The sequence below is a fragment of the Felis catus genome, chromosome B2, assembly GCF_018350175.1.
Source record: "Felis catus isolate Fca126 chromosome B2, F.catus_Fca126_mat1.0, whole genome shotgun sequence".
Lineage (NCBI taxonomy): Eukaryota > Metazoa > Chordata > Mammalia > Carnivora > Felidae > Felis > Felis catus.
The window spans coordinates 122438002-122465253 of record NC_058372.1 but is presented as its reverse complement, the minus strand read 5'-3'; the positions used below and the strand labels follow the sequence as shown (position 1 = coordinate 122465253).

The 27252-nt window shown below is 39.4% G+C and overlaps 1 protein-coding gene across 5 annotated transcripts in view; it reads right to left on the bottom strand.

Moving 5' to 3' along the window:
- PDE7B (phosphodiesterase 7B) overlaps positions 1–27252 on the bottom strand; it is a 579566-nt gene that overhangs the window by 41535 nt on the left and 510779 nt on the right. For all 5 annotated transcript variants that reach the window (XM_045058098.1, XM_019831281.3, XM_045058099.1 and 2 more), the window contains one exon: positions 278–429. In XM_045058098.1, coding sequence (XP_044914033.1) covers positions 278–429 — 152 coding nt within the window. The remainder of the gene's footprint in view (positions 1–277; positions 430–27252) is intronic.

Genomic DNA, 27252 nt, shown 5'->3' with positions numbered 1-27252 from the left:
CCCATTTGTAAAAATGAAAATAGCTAGCATGTGCTAGGCATGAATATATAAAACATGTAAACATGCTTTACCTCATTTAATCTCTGCATTAGCCCTATGGGTGGGTGTTTCTATTAACTTCATTTCATATTTGAAGAAAAGTACAGACGTGTTAACTAGCCAGAATCACAGAGCGTCTCAGTGGCAGAAGTTGGACTCTAACCCCAGTGCTATCAACTGAGGCACATGCTCTTGGCCACTAGCCTGATGGGAGGGAACAGAGAGGTAACTGACTCACCCTTGCTTGTCCAAGGTAGTCTTCATCCAGCAGGTGGAGAGGGGCTTGTGGTATAATTCCACGAAGCAGCCTTGATGCATGGAAGTATCTTTGAAAGCTTAACAGTCTTTTCACCTTTTTCTTGGTGCCAATTTCCCCTGAGTGTGTTGTATCTGTGGAAAGTAATCAAATACAGAAGTTATATATTTAATAAACCCTATTTTCTCCACTATGTAAAAATACAATGTATTATAAAGGAGATAAATTGAAAAGATTAATACAGTCTATTAATTCTACATCTGAAGTTCTTCTAGAACGAAAATGACCTTTCTTATATATTATATTCATTAAAATATCAAGACATTTCTGAATGTAATTTTGGAAGACATGAAATATATAAATTAAAAACATCATTTTCTTATTAATGACACTGGTATGCTTTGTAAATGAAATCCACATACTTCTGCATGCATTTGAAAGGAGTAGTTATGCTTTTTCTGTGATATTAAAGCCAAGTCTCAAAAATTTAGACCAGGTTCTCATCCTACACTCTCTGAATTAAATACACTAGCTTATACATGAGGAAAATGTTTCCTAATGTCCCAGAACATCAGTGGCAAAGGAATCAATACTCTCCGTTCAAAAGGGACCTAGATTTCCCTGACGAGAAGCAGAGAGGGTGTCTACTTTGTAATGGAGTATATTCTCTTTTACTGGTGGCCATGAAAGCCTGATCCTGTCAGGAGAGATATTTTAATACTCATGTGACATGGGCCTTTCAAAACTTGACTATTGACATTGTGGTGACTATAGAAATACTCCAAGCACATTATCTGAATGCCTGTCAAGGTATGTCTTATCTCAGCTGAAATTCTATGAGTCACTCCAGGGTCACATAAGAGACATCTTCTGCCCAATTTGAATCTGGAGTCAATTGAAAACTCTAGGGGCGCCTGGGTGGCTCAGTCGGTTAAGCGGCCGACTTCGGCTCAGGTCATGATCTCGCGGTCTGTGAGTTTGAGCCCCGCGTCGGGCTCTGTGCTGACAGCTCAGAGCCTGGAGCCTGTTTCAGATTCTGTGGCTCCCTCTCTCTGACCCTCCCCCCGTTCATGCTGTGTCTCTCTCTGTCTCAAAAATAAATAAACGCTAAAAAAGATTTTAAAAAAATAAAAATTGAACACTCTAGTAGAAAAACGTACAGTTCATATATAAAGAAATTTTGGATTCTTTGATGCTTCCTCCCATCTCCCCTTCTCCTTTAGGAAACTCAGAATCACAATGGATAGAGAAACAGTGGGCAATGTGGCCTTCCCCAATGGTAGACACCTACCAAAATCAGTTTGTTCCTTAGGTTTTGTTATGCATGCAAAGGCTTAATTCAGACCAGGCAAAACCTGCTGTTCTCTGGAAATGCTGTTTGGCTGAAATTCTTTCTATTTTTTAAAAAATATTTATTTTGGGGAGAGTGCAAGCTGGGGAGGGGTAGAGAACGGGAGACAAAGGATCTGAAGAAGGCTCTGCTGTTATGAGGTCATTGGAATGATCCAGGCAAGAGATGATGGCAAGAGATTATGGGCAGGGGGGAGACCAGTGAAGGAACCAGAAGTAGAGGGAGGGATCCAGAGTATATTTTGGGTACTTCCAATTTTTGCCCTGAATAACTGGGAGAATGGAGCTGCCATCCCCTGAGACGGGAGAGCTGCAGGTAGAGCAGTTGTACAGGGGATTTCAGTTTTGCATGTGCTGAATTTGGATGTCTCCTGGAAATTCAGGTGGAGATGTCAGGTAGAAATAAGTAGCTATAAAACCCAGAGCTTGGGGGAGAAGACTGGGTTAGAGATACAAATCCGAGAGTTGTCAGATGAGATTAACTAGGGAGTGAGCATGCATACAGATGAGAAAAGCATCAGAGTCTGAGTTCCGCAGTATTTCAACTTTGAAAGGATATAGAGAAGAACAGAGAAAAATCAAAAGGACTAAAAAGGACTATCCAGTGGGTATGGGGGAAAAAAAAAACCCCAAACGATCATTTCTCAGAAGCCTTGTGAAGACAATATTGCAAGGAGGAAGATGTCCTCAGTATCAAATGCTGCTAATAGATCAAGTACAATGCAGACTGAAAATTGACCACGGGTGTATAAATTTGTCAAAATGAGCTGAACTATGCACTTAACAGAGCACATTTTATCCAACCTAGAAACAACAACACCCTAGTCACACGTCTAGCTTCCAGATTTTGGTTTTAAAAGACAATTTCTCACTAAAAGGAGCCAGACCACCTTGAGGAAATGGTCGAGTCTAGGACCGGGGCAGCAAAGTACAGGAAGGACTGTAACTTCTTATAATGCCAGAAGATAAGGGAGAGGTTGATAAATGATGAGATCATTTAAACATGACAGAGGAGATGACCTGAAGGGGGTCCCTGTGAACAAATAGGGGAAACTTTGAGCATCAACATAAATAGTGGAAGAGCTGGTTATAAACCACTGACTGAAAGAAGAACCCACGAGTTCATACTGATGGGTAAGCAACTAAGTAAGTAAATAAATGAGAAGGGGAAGCTCCTCCTTGCAGAGAGTGTGAGCCAATAGAGTCAGAAAATTGCCATTTTGCAACTTTTATGGTGATAATTGCTTCATGCCCACATCATCAGTGGACACTAAAATTATTCGGTGAAAGTTTAAAGAGCAGCAGGATAATTTATAGTATCAAAGTATCTCCTTACGGGTTTACTAATTGGAAAGGAAAATATGCGTAGCTTTTTAGTGGAGGAGGCGCTATCTTCCCTAAGTAGTCAAAGTTCACACCACCAATAATGGGAGAAGGTGACATTACATGCCTCCTGGTGTGATGCACTGAGGACGCAACATTGCCAATGCTCTGTTCCTGCTTCAAATGCACAGCCAACCCCCCTGAAAGAGGAAACATCAGAAAAACCTAAGTTGAAAGACACTCTAAAAAATAATCAGCCTGTGCTCTTAACAAATGCTGATGTTGTGAAAGTCAAAGATAGCCTCTGGTATTGTTTTAGGATAACGGATACCAGATATCGTGCTCTAAGTGCATTTGCATGACTGAATGGGATCCTGGATCAGAGCAAGTTTTCCAAAAATGACTTTATTAGAATAATTTGTGAAGTTTGGATATGATATAGTCATAGTCTATCTACAAATTTCTTGAATTTGATCACTGAGCTGTGGTTATGCAAAAGAATGCCTTTTTCTATGAAAAGACATGCTGAAATATTTAGGGATAAAGGGGCATGATGTGCACAACAGATTCTCAAAGGGTTATGAAAAAATATACAGCAAAGACAAATAGGCCAAAATAATAATTGGTGCATCTGGGTAAAGGGCATATGAATGTTATCCTATCCTTGAAAATTTTCTGTAAATTTGAAGGCATTTTATATATAAAGAAGAGAGAATGAGAAGAGAAATCTCAGGCAATGCTATCAAGTGTAGACAGCCCAAGGAGTTTTGCTACACGGCGGAGGAAAGAAATGTGATGGTTCTATGTAGAATTATATAGAATGAAAGCAAGTATGTCAATAAGTAAATGAAATGAGTTATTCCTGTTATGTACAAATCTAAAAGGAAAAAGCCATACAATGATCTATTCCGTTTTTAGCCTTCTATGAAAATTCCCCCCTTCTAAGATACTAAAAGAAAATCTCCTATGTGGCTGAGAGCATTTACATAATGGCACCAGAAGTAAACAAGGTAAGCCTGAATGATGGAAATATGCCACAAACATAGCACATTCAAATTATGGATTACAGTTGACTCTTGAACAATGTGGGAACTGGAGGGGGCCCACTCACTGTGCAGTTGAAAATCTGCATATAACTTTGGACACCTCAAAAACATAACTAATAGCCTGCAGTTGACTGGAAGTCTTACTGATAACATAAACAGTTGATTAACACATATTTTGTACATTACATGTGTTATATACTATATTCTTATAATAAAGTAAACTAGAGAAAATGTTATTAAGAAAATCATAAGGAAGAGACAATAATACATTTACAGTACGGTACTGTATTTACTGAGAAAAATCTTTGTGTTAGGGAACTCACACAGTTCAAACTCATGTTTTTCAAGTATCAACTGTATTCCTTTGTAAACGTCCATTCAGCTTTCTAAATGGTGTGATACTTTAAACAGATTCATAGGTAAGATAATGACACTTAAGTTACATATAGTAAATACAGATGATAGGATATAATGGTTTGTATTCATTGCAGTTACCATGTTGACAAAAATACTGCTAAGCTAAAGATGCTATCAAGTATTAACTTAGATCCATTTTGCCCTTAAGCCAAAGAACATGGCAAGATTCCCTTCTTCCCTGCTTATTTTTTTTTACCTTGTAGTCAAACAGATAGTAGTCCACCAGCATGCCAGAATGTAGGTCTCTTTCGATCTTTATTTAAATTTTTGATATTTTTTGGCCTTAACTATTATTTAAAAAATACTGCTTTAAAATAAGATATACCTTGATTACTGAGCTATTTGGCACCCTTTCTAATTTGGGGTAGGAAGTAAGTACCCCACTGCCCGAGTTCTTACCCTGTCTTACATCTTTGGTGCACACGCTCAGATAATGTAAAACATGCTCAATATTAAAATAAATCTAGACAATAAAACCGTCTCGTGGTTAATTTTTTGTGGTAGCCTGTAGGTTAAAAAAAGGTAGCATACAATGTTATTCACAGGGAGGATTTTCAAAGTTTTGGAACAAATTGGTTATCATGAGGTATAGTCTTTATTTGCGGTTTCGAACTTCCTGAGATTGGCAGGCAGCTATCCACCCTGCTGCAGTATTAACTGGTGGCCATTTTTTTCTAAAATACCAATCAAGCCATGATCATGCCATTCAGCACTTCTATCTGGGTTATTCTTTCCCAGGTAAGAAAATATTTCAGAATTGATTTCAGGTAGCCACTTATGAAAACAATGGGGTTTATTTGAAGACATACATGAAGCTAAATGAAAAAATCCTCAAGCTAGCTCTCTAAAAAGGAGAACATTCAATAATGCAAGAAAGATAAATTTATTTAAAACAGCATTAATAACTTATTTGTTAACTGTAATTTAGGGAGCACTTTGTGCTCTGTGAGATAACGACAAATTAGGATATAAGCTGAAGGTGCGGTTGGGAGAAAAAAATCCGTATAAGAAACAACACATGAATAGATTGCCATGCTGTATGCTTGCCCCAGGCACTGCTTTTTGAAGTGTTCAGATGTATTATACAATTATTGAATAACATTGGATACATTTATTTCCAAAAGAACGCTCAGTGAATAACCAGTGTATTGACTTTGGTAATTAGGGGTATAGTGATATGCATATCTGGGTAGAAGTTTAAATGATTAAGCTTCATTTTACAGATAGTTCAGCTGAATTCAACTCGGGAAAATCTGGAGAGTCTTAGCGATGTGCCTAATAACGACTTGCTGGTTATTTAATATCGTTATATAATTAAAAAAGTCATTATTTAAAGGCATTCACAGTTATTGTAATGGTGCTTTTTGCTTGGATTTTGTCGTTTTATGGGCTATCGGTCCCCGAATTTTCATTTGGAACAGTTAAAATGGTGCTCCAGAATAGTTTCACTGCCTCATCTATGTGTGCATTGACCTGGACTGTGAAATTCATTTTCTGCTCACTTGTTCATTTATAAATTTCACAAATATGTACATATTAACACATCTCTGCACAATTTAGACACTAATTTAGGGTTACGAAGTTTATATTGGCACTGCTGATATGGTAGTTTTTAAATTTCACAAGTTGGGGTTGGCTTAAATACAAAAAATGTTAATAAAAATTATTTTCATTTTGAGTACCTTCTTCATAGCATATTCTCTTTATAGGGGCTGATAAATTTTGGTACAAGGAGAAACCTTAAGCCCCGAATAAATATCTAGGATAAGAAAATCTATAAGCGTACTTACTGTTTCTGTTAACGTATAAGTCTTGCTTATACAGAAGCAAGGTCTGTATCAACTGTTTCCTGAATCTGAATAGTTAGTAACTGATGCAGAAATAAAGCAGGTGCTATAAGAACAAAGAATGCCTTTATATTTAAGTGAGCAGAATTCGCCTCAAGCAAACATGGAGACCCAACTCCCATAAACTTAATACGTTCAGAGCATTAATGCACCTGAATCTTTTAAATAATGTGTTATTAATAAATGCCCTACTCTGATAATTATTGTACTCATTATAATACCTATATTATATGATGATGATGATGATGATGATGATGATAATAATAATGAAAGTCTTTGCTGGGTTAGTGGCTATTCATAGGCTTTGTTATTCTTCTTTTATAGGATTTTTAACATGTCTTGCACTATAGAGTTATTAGTATAAATAACTTATTAGCCCCCAAGAGCATAAATCATCTCATCAAACTTTGCAATTGTAGTGTTAAGTCCTGACAGCTTATAAAATTTTGTTTTGGTAATGCCAGTGCCTGACTTAAACGTTGCTCCCAGGGCCATTCGCTTCAAAGGGGCATCCACTTCAAAGAAGGCTCTTCTAAATAAACACATTGTCAGCCACAGGACTAAACAAAGAGCCAGGTTACCTCCCTTCCACTGAGGCTCCCTTGTTTTAGAGATCTTGGTTGATTTCGATAACTAACCATGTGGGCCACTTATTTTTTCTCTTCCTGTGCTTTAAATTCCCCACTCCTACCTTTTAAATTCACCAATAAAGAGTTGAGTCTGCAAAACCCTAGGTCCCCACCCCTGACCCCAATAAAGAACACTAGCCTGTGCTCACACACTCTCTCTTTCCACCCATGACTTTGCTGTGTGACCCCACGTGTGCTGTGTAATTTCCAGGTCCTGAAAGTAATAAACCTTTATTTTTTCAGTTTCTTGATGGTTACTACTCAAGGGTATCTTGCAACCATAAGAACCACAAGAGTTGGTCCAGCCACAACATTAGCTATTGATAGGCGGAGACTGGCACACAACAGTAAACCCTTGTATTTAGTGCATAATCTTGCACATAATGGAAACTCTATGCACAATTTGTTGATTAATTTGAACTAATTATCTCAGCTTACAGAAATATCATCATCAAATGCCTCTTTTAAATAATAAGCTAGTTTAAAAAGTGCAAGATGCTAGAACCTATAGGTTAGTTTTGAAATCATTTTCTCAAACCCTCAAGGAGTTCCAGGGCCCAGGTCCTTCCCCTACCACTGTTTCTGTGATCGGCTCCCACTGTAACCCTCAACTGTGCCCTGTATGATTGCAAATTCACTTTTATTTACACACCTGATGCTCTAATAAGGCTGTACTGGTCTTGGAGGCCACATTCCTGCTTGTTTCCTTTGAATTTCCACAATATCCTGCAAGTTATAGGTGTTAAATACATGACGAGCAGATTAAGTGACTTTCCTGTGTCTGTGCTCCAGTTTCAAGTTCAAGAATAATAAGTCTTGGAGAAATCGGGTTGAAATTCTAGTTTTAAATATGTGGGTTTTAAAAAGATGAGAAAAAGTTAATTCACTCGATTTCAGGTGCCTTGGAGCGCAAATAAGCAGATTTGTAGCATAGTTTTTATCTCTTGCTACCAATTCTTCTAGTTCAGGGTTCAGGATCCCTGCAAAGTTGGAAACTAGAGGAGTTGTCCAGAATGGCAATTTTCTTGAAAAACATAGGGTTTAAGAGCGAAACAACTTTTTCTAAGATGCACTTGCCCTGCAGATACAATTTTAAGTAAACTACTTTAAAAGGTGAAAACATTTTAAAGATGCTGTATATAAAAAATAATATCGATGATTTCTAAATGGTACAATGTGGGCTTGTAGTCTTGATGAGGTGCTAAAGACATCAGCCTCTGAATAAGACTGGTGCTCCTCTCAACATATTAAATACTTCGATTCATTTTCATGTGCTTTCAGCAAATTTCATACTTCAGACTTGGCTGTAATGACATCAGTACTCAAATTCCATCCTTCAGAGTTTAGCATCTCTAGATATTAAAGTCTGCGTTTAGTCATGAAAGAACTAACTGCCAAAAAGCCTTGTAAAATATGTTACGATCTCCATCCCAGTCTTTCAAAAATCACCAGTGGTCATAAGTGGCCATATTTGTTTATTTCTTCCTGTATATATATTCCCAGCACTTAGAAAATGGTGGGGAGGACTGATGACAACCAAGGATATTATTTGACCTGTAGCATCAAATGTGGCGACTGTGTGCACATGGAGGGACATATTTTTAAGACATAGTCATTACAAATGACCTTTGAAGTCCTGAACAGTTGGATTGAGATAAAATACAAATGAAATTCCTTAACATCTAGGGCACTTTCTAGCCTTAGCCTTTAATAGAAAAGGAGGAAAATCAGTGGTAATACCAAAAAGCTAATAAACAAAAATACATATAACATCAACGACAACAATAACAAAACACTGGGGGAAGAAAAGGAAAGAAAGAGAAAGAAAATAAACTCAAACAAAGTACACCATCACTTGAAAATGTAACTTGAAGTTGGGAAATCAATTTGAGTTAAAAGCAGCTATTTTAAGTTCTCTAAAATCAGCTCTTGAATAGAGACGTATTAAAGCCCCATGTCATTAGCTCTTCTGTGTACAACAAATACTCACGACTCCTTGATGGCTGTCACTAGAAGAAGAGCTTTGTGTCAACACTGCCACAGAGTGGGTGGAGGAGGCGGAAGAGGAAAGTCTTTAAGATAGGGTAAATTGTTTCTCTAGCTCTACTTTATTTTTTTTTAATTTTTTAAAATGCTTTTTTAAATTTATTTTTTGAGACAGACAGAGACAGAGCATGAGCAGGGGAGGGGCAGAGAGAGAGGGAGACACAGAATCCGAAGCAGGCTTCAGGCTCCCAGCTGTCAGCACAGAGCCTGACGCGGGGCTTGAACCTATGGTCTGTGAGATCATGACCTGAGCTGAAGTTGGAGGCTCAACCTACTGAGCCACCCAGGCGCCCCTCTCTGGTTCTACTTTTTAACATGTTTATTTTTCTTTTCTTTTTTTTTTTTTAAATGTTTATTTATTTATTTTGAGAGAGAAAGAGTGCAAGTGGGGGAGGGGCAGAGAGAGAGGGAGAGAAAGAATCCCCAGCAGGCTCTGCTCTGTCAGCAAAGATCCCAAAGTGGGGCTTGATCTCATGATCTGGGATCATGACCTCAGCCCAAATCAAGAATCTGTTGCTCAACCGACTGAGCCACCCAGGCACCCCTAACATATTTATTTTTTTCAATTGCCATTTCTCTTTCATGTTCTTGGCAGTGAAGAGGGTACCAGCATACCAGATAGGAGTCATAGAAGAGAATGACCCCCTTCTCCTGTTCCCTGTCCCCACACCTGCTGCATCGGCACCAGGAAGTAAGCTCAGAAAGTATTCATGAAGGTCATATGCTTGTCCTCAGCCACACAACACACTGGTTTTTGGCAAAATGTGCTGTTTTCAGCCCGGTGTTTTGTCCACCATACAATCCATTCCAACCTAAGGATTATGGATCTCTAACTTCCTGGGTTCAGGAATGAATGGAAAGCTATTACTTCCTTTTTGTAAAGGAGGGGAAAAGGCCTTTAAAATAAACTCAAGATTCTTTGGGCAATAGAGAGGGTTTTCAAAATCCCAGTTTGAATGAAATTTGAATGAATTAGTAAGGAGCAGATCAAATTTCCTCAATCCTAAAGAAGAAATACACTCCAGGCACAATGCGGTTTTATTGAACCCTTGGCTTCTCAGAGTTTGAAATGTTTAGCAGATCCTGAGTTTTGAGGGCAATGGTTTGTGGTGAGCAAATTGAGGTGACCAAACTGCAGTTGATTCTAAGTCTCCAGAGGTTAAAAATTGCTGCATTAATTTCCTGATTCTCAGCACATATTTAAAATAAATGTGGTCTTTTATCTGGAGATAGATATTTGAATTGTTCCATTTCACTACGAAAATTCCAGATGTGTGTTGTAATGTGCATTGGCTCCTCTGCTTTCACTTGGTCTGCTACTTCTTCACTCGCCTGTCCCAGGATATTGGGCAAACCTTCTGATCGCCCCCAGATGTCCCCTCCAATCTACCTCACCTGCCACTGACAGATTTATTCCTCAAGCACAATCCCGACTGTGTCAGCCCTCTGCTCCAAATTCTTCAGTGGCTCCCCAATGTCTACTTAGGTAAGTTCATATTATTTATTCTGGTATTCACGGCTCTCCAAACGTGATGCCAACTTATTTTTCCATTTTTGTCTCTGGCCAGACCCCTTGCAGATAAATAGGTCTCTGTTCTTGCTGTTTCCCACCTCCTACCAGGTCCCCTATGGTTTTCTGCTTCTGTACTGATTCCCACATTCCTTTTCCATTGAGTTTTATCTTTACCTGTTGAAATGCCATGCACACTACAACAGCCCACCTCAAATATTTCCTCCTCACTTCCCAGTCAGAGACCTTCAGGTCCTTCTGGGAGTCCTCCTAATGCATTGCAGTTGATATGGTAGTAACAGGCGTTCTTAGCTCTCTGATGAGGCAGCAGGTGCTGTGCTCGCTATTGTAAGCCCCGTCAGGATATGGCCACGTCTTAAATAGTGTGTGGACTGGCTAAAAAGGTGTTTATTGAATGAAGAAATGAAAGGATGAGGTGATTGTTGATTGAGGTGCAAGATTTTTATTTTTCCCGTCATTACTGTAGCCCATTACCTTGCTTCCAAATAGGTGCTACCATGGGATTGTAGGATTGAATGAATTATCCAGAAGAGGAAGGATTCATTCATCTAACAACAGATAACAAGGGTGAACCTCTGTGCAGAAGAACTTGAACGTCTAGCTCTTTTCTCAATTTGTTGGATTTTCTGTGATGATTATAAGCACATCTCGAGAATGGTGGTAGGTTAGTGCTGAGTTTATCCATTGGTAGAGGCCTGGATAAGAACATGTATCTTGAAAAATGTCCAGAAAATGATCCTTTATAGTTTATTCTTTGGAAACTAAGTGCATCTTAAGTGAATTCCTTTTCTTTTATAGGCTACAAAGGCTACCTGAAAGATATTTTACCTGAGTGAAAACTTTGATTTAATGGATTGAATCAAGTGGGTATTAGAAGTGGTTGGAGTATAACTCTATAAATGTAAATACTCACCCTAGTGCAGTAGGGAACTTGAGATATTTATCTGTGCATTGAGATTTGTCTCTTATGGCCCATGGCTCTCTATGGCTTAGGTGTGGCACCTTAGGTGCATTCACATCTACAACTCTTGGTGTAGGGCACTCTTAAGGAACAAGCTTCCATTAAGACTTATACCATTAACAGGCCATGGGAAGCTATATATTATCACATGGAGCTAGATCAGAGAGAAGAAAGAGTCGATTTAGATGACTACTAATGCATGGATACCCAAACTATTCCCAAAGATATAATGGATGTACTTAATCTAGAACAAATGCAACTGGCCTCTTATTCCATGTGTTCTATCCATAGCAAGAACAAGAGGGCTTGGGGCTAGGAATGATGGAAGTAGGAAATACTGAGTACGTACTAAGTCATATACATTTGTCTTCCTATTAATTTTCATAAAAGTGGGTATTGTGAAGTTGATGGTAATGGGTATATTTTATAGATGAAGCCATGTATCTGGCAAGGTTTAGTAATTTATCCAAAGTCACACAACTGATAAGTAGCAGAGCAGGGATTGGGACCCAGCTATATCTGACCTTGAAGATGATGCTATAGAGTTCCTTATATTTTATTCTTTACAGGAAAGGACAAAAAGTAGGAGACATGTGAGGTCCAGCATAGGACCCTATTTCCCTGGGGTATGGTCATACATCAATACCCAGATTCCTCTCCTTTAAAAAAGTATAGTAAGGGGCACCTGGGTGGCTCAGTCTGTTGAGCGTCTGACTTTGGCTCAGGTCATGATCTCACAGTTTGTGAGTTTGAGCCCCGTGTCAGGCTCTGTGCTGACAGCTCGGAGCCTGAAGGCTGCTTTGGATTCTGTGTCTCCCTCTCTCTCTGCTTCTCCCCTGCTCATGCTCTGTCTCCCTCTGTCTCTCAATAATAAATAAATGTTAAAAAAATAAAAAAAGTATAGTAAAACAAAAATAATAAAAGGAAATGTCAATATAATTCACAAATACAAGTGTTTTAAAACCAATAAAGATTTAAAAGTTGAATCTATATCATTGAATAGGAATGTCACAGCGAGAAATATAGAAAGACAACTTATAAAACAACTACAGGACAACCAGAGAAATAGCTTCATAGCAAAATTTGGAAGCGATTCTATGTATGTAACTTTCTTGTTTCTAGCAGTAAACATACAAATGGAATATTAGGAGGTGAATAATAAATCACTTGTGAGCTTTAAAATTGAAAACACATGTATTACTGACACTGACTTAACGTGATTTGATTATTATGTTATTACACAAAGAAATTTGCAGGCCTGGGTTAGTGCCTCAAGCTTTGGAAAAGACAAACATTTTTGTTGTGGACGCAGAAGAGAGCTGCAGTTTCTGGGGAAGGGAAAGAGTGGGAGGTACTTGGGCTGCTGAAAATAAAATTGTGACAGGATGCACACAGGCCTCTAGTTTAACCATTTTGGAGCAAAGCCTTAAAGTCACCTAAGGTTTTACCTGAAGGGCATCTGCTGACTGAGACGTGTTCTGAGAGCCTGATCTTACTTGTTCAACGTGGCTCATGGGCACTTTCTTTCCTCCCCCCTTCCTTCCCTCCAGGAAATATATATGTCCTTGATGTGTTTCCTAACTATTTCTAATTACATTTACAATGTGAAATAATATTCAACTCAGGAACAGATATTTAATAAACATACACTACTCTTTGGTAGCTGACAAGGAATGAAATAGAAGCCCTTTAATCATGAATTGGCAACTTGTCCTGCTGGGTCTCAGTGCTTAAGCAGTGTGGTAAACACTGATTAGGCTCCACCTACAAATATTTATTGAGCATCTTCTTTGTGCTAGGTAGTTGAATATACAACATTTTTAAGACAGTGTTTCTGACCTCAAAAGGAAGGTGGTAGTATAGACACTTGATTGACTTCACTACTTTCATTTCTATTTCAGCTGTGATGGGCAAGGGATATTTTATGTATGAAAATGCCTAGAAATTATCATACAAAGCAGAAAATATGATCCAGATGAAGAAAATCCAGTGGGTTCCACTCTCAAAAACATGATGATTTACTTGCCCCTGGCCCTTTTTGGAGTCAAATAACCCCCAAGGGGTAGAGGCAAGGTGGCTCCTGGTATGTACGCAGGGGATGTGGCACGGTGGAGAGGCTTGGAGGACAGGACAGGAGAAGAGGAATGAAGGAGAGATAAGAAAGAGAAGAGGCATACAAGCACCCATTGGAAGCGGTCTCTATATACCAGTGAAAGCCAATCTGAGGCAAAATGCAAGGAAGTTTTTGCACTGCCCTCTGAATCCCACATGTGTTTGAGTGAGGTTGTATTCTTTCTGGTAATGGACAGGGTTCTGCATGCCCTTCCAGATGAGGTGAAGCCTAACTGCAGGTGTAGAGTGGTTGGTCTAAAATATGTTCCTATTTTTAGGGCTACAGAGACAATAGAGCTCTAAACTCTAAAAACAAGCATATAAAAACCCTGTTTTGGCAAAAAAAAAAATTAATACATGCAAAACCTACTAAAGTTGTAGACAGTCCTGCTCAAGTAGGAGTTGTGGGGATGAAAAGGCAGGGAGCAAGGGCAGTGTGGCATAGAAATACACCAAGAGGAGTATGAAGTGTTTGTACTGAGGTTTCTTTTGCCCGAGATCATTAGCACTGGATTGTTCAGAGTGAAGAGTATAATTGCTGTGTCTGAAGGAGGCAGTATGGAGGAAGAGTTGGTAGAGATTTGGCAGCTATAAGACTTGTGGAATGACCAAAGAGAAGAACTATCCTCCATTGTTTCAATAGCTCACCCTTCCCTTCCCTTCCCTTCCCTTCCCTTCCCTTCCAAATGATCTAAATGCACATCAGCCAGAAAACAGGTAAACAAATCAGGGTAAATTCTCACAATGGAATACTAGTCAATGGTAAAAAAAGAATGAATTACTGACAAGCAATGTGGATACATCTCAAAAACATTATGAAGTAACTAGATTCAAAAGAACACATACTATATGATCCCATTTGTATTAATTTTTAGAATCAGAACTAATCTACAGAATGGTAACCAGAAAACTCAGAAAACTGAGTGCTGTGGGAACAGGAATGGGTAAGAGGAAACTTTCTGAGAGGATGGAAATTGGCTTTATCTTTATAATGGCGGTGGTTACACAAGTACATACATTTCTCCTAATACTTGTGCATTTCACTGTATGTAAATTTCATCTTTACTTACAGACTCCAACCAACATTGTTCATCTTCATATAGAAACACTCTTCCATATGCTCTTCTGCAATCCAAACCCATGAGTCCATCCAGACTCTCCAAAAGTTCTCCCTCCTCCAGAAATCATGTCTTGATAGTGCAGCCTTTCCTCTCCCCTCTCCTCTCCTTCCCTCCCTTCCCTTCTCTTCCTTTGCCTTCTCTTTTCCTCTCATTCTTCCCTACTTCCTTCCTTTCCTTCTTCAAATATTAACTAAATGTTTACTTTGGTCCAGACACTGGGCAGGGCTGGTGAAACATGAGGCGGACACACCTTCTTCTCCTAGAGATTTCCTTGTCCAGAGGGGAGATTACTACTTTCCTCCATGGCAGCAATAGCTGAAAACAGTGATCCTGGGTTTGGGGGTGGGGTGGGGTGGATATCTGCACTCTCTTGGGACCTCCAGCTGCCCTTCCAGTAGGCAGGTAGTGTGGCTGGATAACTAAGCAGTGCCCTCATAGTTTCTGGACCTCCAGGAGTAGCAATGACTCCTGGTAGAGATGCCATTTTCCCTGGGTTCTCTTGCATCTTCACTTAGGTACACCATATTTAGCACCGTCCTACTGCTCCACCTGAAGGCCCAGCCAGTAGGGTTGTCTAGCTAGGTAGAGCCAGCACACTATAAGTGGATGGAATAAAAAAGTGTAATTCCAAGGAAAAATCCCTTGGCTTTCAGTGAGATCACCAGGTTCAAGTCTTGGTTCTTCCACTCATCAGTCTTGGGGAAAAGAATTGGAATTTACCTAGACTGTGCATGCTCAAAAAGACTGGTGGAATATGTAAGGACAGCCCCAGTCAGAAGGCAAATATCATCTGGAAAGAGTTAACCCATCAATGAATAAGTTAGCTTGAATTAGTTTGCAGGTAGGTAGGTAATATCAGATAGATTCTGATGGAAGAAGGCAGAAGTCAGTCTAAAGCTTGGGGCTCTATATCATAAGGAAAGTCATGGGGGAGGCTCTGCTCTGGAAACAGCTGGAAGGGGGGGGGTGGAGAGGCAGAGAGAGGAGAAAGAAGGTAGTTGGGAGGAAAGTCTGTTCCCTGTGTTTCCCAGTAGTTGCTGATGTTTTGTGCTGGGTTCCCATAACTACCCCACCCCCAATTTATATTCAGCAAAACAGTTATTCATGCATCTCAGAATTGTCATAGTTATTTCGTACCCACTAAACTGTTAGTTCCTTGAGGACAGGGGCTATGTCTTATGTACTTTTTAATCCCCAGCACTTAGCACAACGGAATGAGTAAAAGAAGGTGTAAAAGTCAAAGAAAAACTTCATTGACTTGGTGATTTTGCCCAGAGGTCCCAGTTCTCTGAACAAAATAGCTTGAGCTAATAATACCTATCATTGTTCCGGGTTTATAAGTAGAGAAACAGAGTAACAAAAGGTTAAGGAACTCGGTAGAAAAAAACTTAAAAAGTAGAACAGGCATCAAAAGAGTTCCCACGCCTCTCATTAACTGATATTGTTTCTTTGTCACATGCAGTAGAATTAATTAAAAAAAAAATCAGGTTCTATCTTGAGCTGAGGCAAGTGTTTAAACTTTCCATCTTTGCAAATAAAGCTCAGTTATTTCCAACAGTCAGCTTTCTGGTAGGAATTCAGGGGACGGATATCAAGTCATTACTTTGGTAACTCGAATAGGGCAGATTTGATTCAGATGTACGTGCTAAAGCCGGCTTTCTGAATGAATGGGAATCAGTCTTTTTCTCAAAATGCCAGGCCTTACCTCTTGGTAAAAAGCAAAATCTGCCCAGCTTCTTCAGTGTCCTAGAGAACATCCCTCTCAGTAATGACAAGTCCTAGTCTGCCCTCTTGATGACCTGTTTGGGTTGACAGATTTCACACTGTTTAAGAATGGAGTGAGGAGAGTGCTGTTTGGAGACTCTCCAGAACTATTCTTCAAAGTGTCAGAAACATCACAACAGGGCGTAAAGTTCAGAAGTTCAGTAAGTTTAAGGTCTTTCACCCTGGAAAGTTTTCATTATTTTTTTTTTCCTCCTTCTTGTACACTCCAGTGAATGCTGCAGTTGCAAATTTCTTAGCATGACTTGGTCAAAACCCACTCAAAATTATGCCAAGAATCTGCCTGGAAAGCCATGCTGTCAACATTTGCAGCCCTGGGAGGCTTAGATAATTCAAGAAGTATCTGATTTTCAGTAACCAGATTTCTAGTTATATTGAATTTCAGATTCTTTCAGAAGCCTCAACTCTGAAGTATTTTTCCTTAAAAGCAACCAAAGCTTCCGAAATTTGCTTTAAGAGAACTTATTCTCTGGTTGTGGTACCCATTCTGTAAGGTATGTAGTGAACTGTTTAACAAGAATGTAATAAGTATGTTTCCAACTAAAAAAAAAACAAACAAAAAACAAAAACAAAACTTATTCCTTACCAGCTTTAAGCCAAAGAGAAATTTTACAGTTAACAAGCTATAAACAATAAAACTTCAGTAATAATAATAAAATAGATATTATCATAATAGCTGTTGAAGACATAAAGCTAATCTTTTAAGACACTTTAGAACCAAAAGCTGTCCCTGATAAATAAAAAGCCCAAAGTAGATTACTAAGTACACGTTAGTTAGTGACGAGGAGCTTAAGAAACAACCCCAAGAGTGTTGTTGGATTTAAGAGATCAGTGTGGGAGGCATTTGGGCAATGATGGGGGTGGCAGTTTTGACTGTCACAATGATGGAAAGCGCCCTCATGGACAGTGGAAGGGAGCCAGGGACGCTAGATGTCTCGAAGTGTGGAGACAGTTCCACACATCAGTTGTCCTGTAGCTCATTCAACTTCTAAGTGGCTGTGCGGGTGTTCGCGTAGTGGAAAGCCTCTATATCATGGTCAGAACCTGGAACCTGACCTGTTCCCCCACTTCACGTACAAGTGCACAGTTTATATTGTCCCTTTTCAGGAATGCAAGCACTGTGCGAATTAAGGGAGGGATGTCATTTTGGCCGGAGGGGTTGTGGACAGGATTTCCCAAGAGTGGTTCTTGGTCTTAGGAAACCACCAGAGGTAAGACTGCTTGTGATATCGGATTGCCTTACCACTATGACAAACCTGTGTCAATCTGCACTCGCAGCTGTCACACTCACCGTGACTCAGCATGGAGGTGCAGTATGTGACTGCATCCTTTTGCCGGCTGGGCTGAGTATGCCCTGGCATTTACACATTGAAACCATGTAATGTATGTGCAATGATCAAAGTATGCAGAATGTATAAAGAAGATGTGCCATATATATCTATGTGTATATATATATACACACACATATATATATATACACATATATATATGATCACTCAGCCGTAAAAAATAACGAAATCTTGCTATTTGCAATGATGTGAATGGAGCTAGAGAGTATCATGGTAAGCAAAATAAGTCAGAAAAGACAAACACTATATGATTTCACTCGTACGTGGAATTTAAGAGACAAAACAGATGAATATAAGGGGAAAGAAAAAAAAAGAGAGGGAGGCAAACCATAAAAGAGACTCTAAACTCTAGAGAACAAACTGAGGGTTGCTGGAGGGGAGAGGTAGGAGGGGGGAAGGGCTAAATGGGTCATGGGAATTAAGGAAGTCACTTGCTGGGATGAGCGCTGGGTGTTATATGTAAGTGATGAATCACTGCGTTCTACTCCTGAAACCAATATTACATTGTATGCTAGCTAACTTTAATTTAAAAAAATAATAAAAGAAAATGAACAATTGAAGTCACAGATTGCTTTTCTTGTATTTCCGCTTTATAATATAGGTAGGACCTTAGGTTGACTTTTTCTTTCTTTTTTTTTTTTTTGAACTTAGTGTATATGTAGGCTATGGATAGTCTTTCAGGATAGTAAAAGCAAATATAAAATATTTGCTACAAAAAGGAGACATTGGATTTGAGAGGGTTAAAAGCTAGATAAAAACTTAGCTGATCAAGGTGGTAAAGTAACAGATTCCTGTCAGTAGCATAGGGAGATAGTACAAGAACACAGAATTTGCTATCTGTGCTTTAATACTCCAAGCAAGAACCAAGATCAGGCTTTTCTGAACTTAGTCATCTACATGCCATCATGATTTTTACCATACCCACCTATACCAGTATTTACTTAATATCTTTCTTTAAATCAAATAAATTCATTTTTACTAAAAATGTCTTTTATAAATTTGGTACCAATAAAAAACCAGATTGGATGTGCATTATACTTTTCCTATTATACATGAAAATAAACGTGTAATTATTAAAGTAAAAGAAAGAAGGCCGTGCTTTGTGACAAAAAGGTCACCAAGTGCACCCTATGGTATGCACAGTGTACTTTGGGAACCGGCGCTATAAAGGATACACAGTAATGAAGATTATTGGCTTGGAAAACATGATTTAAAGGCAATTACCACATAATACTGATAATCTTTATGAAGACACTCTTAAGCAAACTCATTTGAAAAACTTCTTGTAACAGGGCAAATTCTCCAGCTACTGCTATAAGCATATTACATACAATTTAAATTTAGTAAGAAGAGAATATGCCATCCAAAGCAACAAGTCTTTTTGAATAAACACCTTACATAATTTGTTTATTCACTCAACAAATATTTGTCAAGCCCTTACTATGTGCAAAGCATTGTTCTAAGCATTAGAATTAGCAGTGAACAAAATAGAGTTTCTTTTTTTGTGAGCTTATATTTCACTAATATAAGATGAGAATTGGGGGACCTGGGTGTCTCAGTCAGTTAAGTGACCGACTCTTGATTTAGGCTCAGGTCATGATCTCACGGTTCGTGAGTTCGAGCCCTGAATCAAGCTCTTCCTCCTCGCTAACAGAGTCTGCTTGGGATTCCCTCTCTCCCCCCCTCTCTCTCTGTCCCTCCTGCGTGCATGCGGTCTCTCTGTCTCTCTCTCTCTAAATAAATAAATAAACTTAAAAAATTATAAAAAAATAAAAGTCAATTTAATCTCCATTAGTTCCAACAAGATAATAGATAGTGATACAACATTAAACTCCAAATCAGTCAGACAGTCTGAGCTTGGCATCAGAGGATGTGCACACATGATACTGTCATTTGGCTTTTAATTTTTTCTACCAAAGTTATTTCAATGTTTTTTTTTGTTTGTTTGTATAGCTTTTCTAACAGTATACTATTTTGTTGATACTTTGCACATATTTTTCAGCCTCATTTAAAATTCCACTCCACAATTTAAGGAATGGAATTTAGAATTTCTTAATACTTCAGCCCAAGTTTTCATTCTTCATACGTAATTTAAATTGTCCCTAAGTCACCTCAAGTCGCCCGTTTCTATTCTTTATGCCATTAATATCATCGGTTAATGGTTACCAGTGCTTCCTATCATTTAAAGGAGCATAAGTGTTTCCTTCTCTTAAATCTTCTCTGTTTAAGACACTTAAAAGATACCGGTGGTGAGAGCCATTACACCGCTCAAAATACTCCAAGAGAACATTCCTGTCATGAGACTATGGTGACACGTCTTATTATTAATTTCCATATAGTGGGTGTTTCTTACTTATCCCGCTATTAATGTTTGATGAAATTCATCCATTGTATTACCCTGTTAGTCATTTCCAAACAGCTGAAACAAAACCCCAGTACTTTATATTATTTTCAAAATCTCTGGAGGCACGACTGGCATTTACAGGTTCAGCTAATGGGAATTTTAAAAATAAGAAAGTTAAACTCTTCACAAAGATTGCTTTGAAGTTCCAGTTAATAACTGCCACTTAAAATAATTGACTCTGAAGAATTGTAAGATTCTGAGAAGTCATGAGTCACTGAAGAAAAACTAAGTTGTGCCCTCAGATAGCTTTCGTGTTAGGAGTTTTTGGTTATATTATGATTCTTTCAAAACAGGCTACCCATATTTGGCAATTCTGAACTAAGAGAACATCCGATTGACTAGAAAATGCTCACCTTTCGACATATGAATCAACTCTCATCTTTTAAGAGATGTCCCTCTGAGGTGTTATAATTTATTTGCCTGTGACTTTTTACATAGGTATTGAGACACTTTGGCATCAAGAGTACTGTTGACACTTTGGGAACCTAATATTACCCCTTAAAGAGTAATTATTGCTATACTCAAGAGGGATGAGTGCGATGGAGGAAACACTTAACGAAAAGAGGTCCTTTGAAAGAAGGAACTTTGTTTCTTTTCCACTGTGGGAGCTAAGCCATTGGAACGGTATCTGGCACACAGGAGGTTCTCCGTAAATACTCACTCGGCGAGTAGACAAATGCAGAAGGGTGTCCCAGCAGCCTTAGTGTATAGCCCATACACAAGGTTTTATATATACGGCACATAGAACACTTTCAAGAAACATTAGCTCATTTTACAGTTACAATTACAGATTTTGTACTGAGAGTGGCTTGAGATCCGGGACTTTCCATTTACCAAGTTTGACACAGAGTGAAGCCCTGGGACCAGTACATGTTGTTTTTGTGAAGCATGTTGAAAGGAAGTTTTGATCTAAGCTATAGGAGTTTGGGTTAAAGGTGGTGATGTGATAGAGAATTCATTTCTTTTTCTTTCTTTTTAAAAAATATTTTTATTTATTTATTTATTTATTTATTTATTTATTTATTTATTTATTTTTCAACGTTTATTTATTTTTGGGACAGAGAGAGATAGAGCATGAACGGGGGAGGGGCAGAGAGAGAGGGAGACACAGAATCGGAAACAGGCTCCAGGCTCTGAGCCATCAGCCCAGAGCCCGACGCGGGGCTCGAACTCACGGACCGCGAGATCGTGACCTGGCTGAAGTCGGACGCTTAACTGACTGCGCCAACCAGGCGCCCCTAAAAATATTTTTTTAATGTTTATTTTTGAGAAAGAGAGAAAGAACAAGCAAGGGAGGGGCGGAGAGAGAGAGGGGGACACAGAATCTGAGGTAGGCTCCAGGCTCTGAGCTATCAGCACAGAACCCAACGCGGGGCTCGAACTCACGAGCTGTGAGATCATGACCTGAGCCGAAGTCAGGCGCCCAACAGACTGAGCCACCCAGGCGCCCCCCCCCCCTTTTTTTAATATTTATTTTTGAGAGAGAATGAGGGGGGAGGAGGGGCAGAGAAAGAGACAGAGGATCTGAAGACAGCTCCATGCTGACAGCAGAGAGCCTGATATGGGGCTCGAAACCATGAACTGTGAGATAGTAACCTGAGCTGAAGTCAGACACTTAACTGACTGAGCCACCCAGGTGTCCCAAGAGTGCATTTTCACTGTATACCCAGGAATAACTGGTCATGTTTTTGTTTTAATATTAGCAAGAAGCAACCACTTGCTAGGCAAGATACAAGGGAGAGAAGACGTGTTTTTCTTTACTCAAAAGCCTTCAGTGATTCTCCACTTTATTTTTTACAGAGTAAATGACAAATTGCCATTTAAGATGGTCTCTGTTCTTGTTCTAACCAATCCTTATCATGCAGTAAAAGTTTCAGACTAGTTTAAAAATTGTTTTTAATGTTTATTTATGAGAGAGAGAGAGAGAGAGAGAATGAGTCAGGGAGGAGGAGAGAGAATGAGTCAGGGAGGAGGAGAGAGAGAGGGGAACAGGGGATCCAGAGCAGGTCTGCACTGACAGCCTGATGTGGGGCTCAAACTCATGAATCGTGAGATCATGACCTGAGCTGAAGTCCGATGCTTAACCAACTGAGCCATGCAGGTGTCCCTCAGACCAGTTTTAACATCAATTCTTATTGTTTTCCCTCCAACCCTGCTACTCCCTCCCTTCACCACTAAGAGTTCACTCTAGGACCTAAGGGCACTCACCCTTTGAATAAACTCAGCATTGTCCCACTCCTGATCTTTATTTTGAATGCACTTAAAAAAAACTCCACTTACACAAGTGTCAATGTCAATCTCTTCATGAGGTCTTTCCCTAGAATCTCCAGTCATCTTTTCATTGGAATTTCCTTGGCACCTGTCAATTGATCTGGTGTTTATCTGAGTTATGTACAAGTATTTCTCAAGACATATATTTTTTCATCCTGTATCTCTTATAACTCATAGCCTGGCACATGGTAGTTGCTCAATAAATAGAATTGTTTGATCTAATTTATCTTTTCTTCTTTACAAAAGAAGAGATTTGTTCCAGGTCTTCCAAGGAGATTTTTGGGACAGATTTTTAGCTTTCTGGTCTTTACCAGAATTGTCTCCAAAATAGAAAATAGAGCTAATGTGGTAAGGCACAAAAATGAAAGAATGAGAAAAGAATAAGAAAAGAGGTGGGAGATTTTCCTTCCTCACATGGCAAGGATTGTCAAAAAATAGTGAGTGAACGAGGGAAGGGGGGTATGGGGCTTATAATTATGCTAAGGTAAGTATGTCCTACTTGACTAATTTCTTGGCAACTAGGGAAAAAAGTCTGTCCGTTGCCGTGGGAACCTGAGCCAATGGGGAAAGAAGGGCAAGGAGGGAACATGGCCCAGCTTCTGCCTAGAAAAGCCACAGCTACAGCCACAACTGTCTTCATGCAATGAATTGCTTCCTCTGGATGGTAGTGGGGTGGGTGCGCAGGACAGAGCCACTGAAAGACAGAGGTAAAACTTGTGTTCGTGGATAAACATTCCTTACAGATTATATTACCCACGCGGCACAAATAAGCACAGGAGAGAAGAGTCTCCGACATGAGGTTATCTCTTTGTTTTGCAGTTTTGTATCTCAGGGGGACGTGAGGGTGTGGAGCAGAGCAGGAATCGCGATGGGCTTTTCTATAATGGCCCACACTGTGAGAAAAAGAGAAAGCAATGGCATATGCGTAGCCAACCACGGTGGGGCTAGGCCACCATGTTGTTGCGGGGAATTTCTCTTTTGGTGGTACCACAGCTGTGGTACTTCTGATGATGAGTACTGGTGGCCAGGTGGAGCACAGAACTAGCACTCTGGGTGACAGTTACATGACCATCAGAGGGTTGTCCATTGCCCTGTCTCCTTGACTCCCCATCTTGTGTCCTACTTCACAGAGAAACTAGAGTCATTAGGCAGGAAATTCCTTCCTTCTCTGATACAAAACCTACAAAACTTCCTACTTGGCAGCCATTCTTTTCTTCTTTCTGCCTGTTCTATTACAAGAGCTACTTCCTTTTCTAAGGCCAGTCCCCCTCCCACCTTTTCAGGACACTTTACTTTTAGTTATGACTTTTCTGTCCTATATAGCCCATTGCTCTTTCTCAACTAGATCTTTCTCACCATAATTTCAGCACGCTTAGATGTCTTGCAAAAAAATAAACCACAAAAGCCTTCCCTACTCCAGATTTCTAGCTACTGTTTTCTCTCTACCACTTTATTTACAATCATACTTTGGAAAGAGATATGTCTGGTAATGTAGAGGGGGCTCAATAAAGATGTGTTGAAAGAATGAGTAAGTTGAAGAATGGGAAACTGAAAAGGGGAATAAATCATGCTCTTCCTCAACATACGTCAAGTGCATTGCACTGTTACGTATTTCATACTCTTCCAAGTACTTCTACATATGGTCATAGAGAAATGGAAATACCAATACCAGAACTAACAACAGTCCACATTTATTGAGAATTTATACTGTGATGGGCACTGTGCTAGCACTTCAGGCACACTTACTCAGTACTTCTCATGATAGCCCTGTGAGGTACATATTCTTCAATCCTTCTCTCCCAGCCCAGGAAGCTGGAGGACAGAGAGGTCTGGAAGCCCCTGCTGCCAGAGTCTAACTCCAGGCAACTGTTCTGGAGCTAGCTCCAGCACCACTTTCAGGGGAAACACTTGGTTTGTCTTTTCTTTCATTGCAAGTGGTAAATTTTTTAAAAAAATATATTTAAGGAAAATTTAAATAAGGAAGGTCTGTGGTTGAATGGAAAAACAGAATGTTAAAAGACCTGAATCCCAGATCTTAACTCTGTCATTACCTTGCAGCGTCGCTGTTTTCTTTTTTGTTTTGTTTTCTTTTCTTTTTTTTTTTTGTTTTTGCTTGTAAAACTGAGAAACGGGGCTAAAAGAATTCTTGGGTGACTTCATTTGAAAGTTTCGTCAAATGTAAAGTGCTGTTAAAACGTGAATTAGAACTTTGATTTCATGCTCTGTGGAATAAATTTCAGTTTTAATGACAAGCCATTATTGTGAAGTACCATACATAGCTTTGATAAATACCTAACTTCATAATTTTCAGTTATTTTTCTAAGGTGGAAGTAATATAATGTTTTCTGGCCTATGGCTATAGCTTCATCATCTGCATGTTTTTTTGTCTATTTATTTATTTTGAGAGAGAGAGAGAGAGAGAGTGTGTGTGCAAGGGGCAGAGAGAGAGGGAGACAGAGAATCCCAAGCAGGCTCTGTTCTGTTAGCACAGAGCCCAATGCGGGCTCAATCTTAGGAGACGTGAGATCATGACCTAAGCCGCAACAAAGAGTCCGTCACTTAACCTACTGAGCCACCCAGGCGCCCCTTCATTTTCTGCATCTTAATATTACTTTATTTAGAAAAAAAATTCAATTTCAGATTGACATTGCTTTTTCTTTTTCATAAAATCCCATTCATTCTGATGATAAGAGGAATACTTGCTCATGGTAAAAAAAAAGATAGAAAAACAGAAGACAGGAAGAAGGAAATAATATTCATCTAGAAACAATACTTGTTAAAATTTTGGTGCTTAAAAAAAATGTAGCTGAGATCTTTGTTTAAGATCTATAGTATCCTGCTTCTTTTTACTTAATGTATTATAGACGTTTTGAGAAACTTTCTTTTGATAATGCACAGTTTACGTGACAGGAAATAACCAACTCCCCCTTGAGAAAAATTAAAGTAACTGGTGGCAGCCTCAAATCTGACTTTGTCACAACAGCGATTCCATTTCCTTTTTCTTTGGGGACAGCTGACAAGTGTCCTCCATTGTCATCACCACACCCTTCTCTTTCTTACCAAAGAATACAAGGTCGGGCGATAAAATGAGTAATTTGTCACTTGGCACCTTCTACCAGAGCAGTTGGAATACATAGTTGAAATTAGTTACATGTATGATTATATATTTTCTCATTAGGTTATAGAAATATTTGTTCAATGATATTGAAGCATTTTTATGCCAAAAAGGAGAGTCTCAATGTACTATAAAAAAAGAAAATAACTATTATAATATAAGGAAAACATTTAATATGAGTAATTATATATATGACACATAAAAGGAATATCTTGCATACATGTATTGCCTTTAAACATTAAAATTCATATATAAAGATGAATTATAGTCCACATGGTTAAGAGCTTGTGCTCTTCTGGTATTGGATTTTTTGGGGTGTGAATTTTGGCTTACAAGTTCTTTCTATTTTTATTTAAAAAGTTTTTAAAATGTTTATTCATTTTTGAGAGAGAGTGAGAGAGAGCACGAGTGGAGGAGGAGCAGAGAGAGAGGGAGACACAGAGTCCAAGACAGGCTCCAGGCTCTGGGCTGTCAGCACAGAGCCCGACGCGGGGCTCAAACTCACAAACTGTGAGATCATGACCTGAAGCCGAAGTCGGTCACTTAACCAACTGGGCCACCCAGGTGCCCTGGCTTGCAAATTATTTTTTTAGGTGAGTTATTTCTTTTCTTTGGGCCTCATTTTCCTCATCTTAAATAGTAGTCCCTGCTTCATAGGGATCTTGTGGGATTAAATGCATCACCATGTGCAAAGCAGTATCTGGAACCTAAGAGCTCCACACATATTAGCTATTATTGTTATTATTATTTGATATAATATGTGTATGACATAACTGACCTATGTCAGTGGTTCCCTAATACTCACAGAAAGGTCCAGAGCCAGGCTTGCTACATCAAGTAGCCTCAGGAAGTTTTGTAATATACTCTCCAGAGACTCAAGTTCAATGAGTTTTCAGTTACAGTGTGATGGATGCTTTCTTGGAGATGCGGTGGGAGCACAGAGGAGGGACTGAGTAATTAGTCTTCTGGGAAGGTTGAAGCAGGTTTCACAAAGGTCATAATGGTGGGAGAGGGGTGAATAAATACTTCTTAGGAGAAGAGGTGGCTGGGGAGGGGTGCACTCAGTAGAGGAGGAAGGTACATCCAAAGTTCAACTACATCTACTGAGGACTTATTACAAGCAAGATGGACTGCTGGACACACTGATCTCATTTACCTCTCTAGTGAGGCTGGTGTTACAATCTCCTTCCATAAATGTGAACTGTAAGCAGTGTGTGCATTTTTCCCACACTCACAAAAGAAGTAGGATTCAAATTCAGGTCTGACTTCAAAGCTCTTTTGAAGAGCTTTCTGCCAACTTCCTCCATTAACTGGGGTTAGGGTGTGCACTTAGCAGGGGGAATGCAGTGTGCATGGGGCTCTGGGTGGGGCCATCATGGTGGACCAGGTTGGGTGAGAAAGACCTCTGCTGTTTCTGGTGTTTGCAGCTGCCCTCCTGGGCTTCCAGGCCTTTGGAGACCTATAGCCTTGGGGGCCTTGCCTAAGAAGGCTCTCCACCTGGTCTCATGGGTCCTGTATCTGGGATTAAGCACTTCCTATCTTAAAGCTCTTGTGGTGGCTGTGGTTGGGTGCAGTGGCCACCACCATCTTCCTTGGGGACTTTCCTTGGTAAATGCTGCCACTTTCCTTTGGCACTGGTTCTACTGCCCTCTC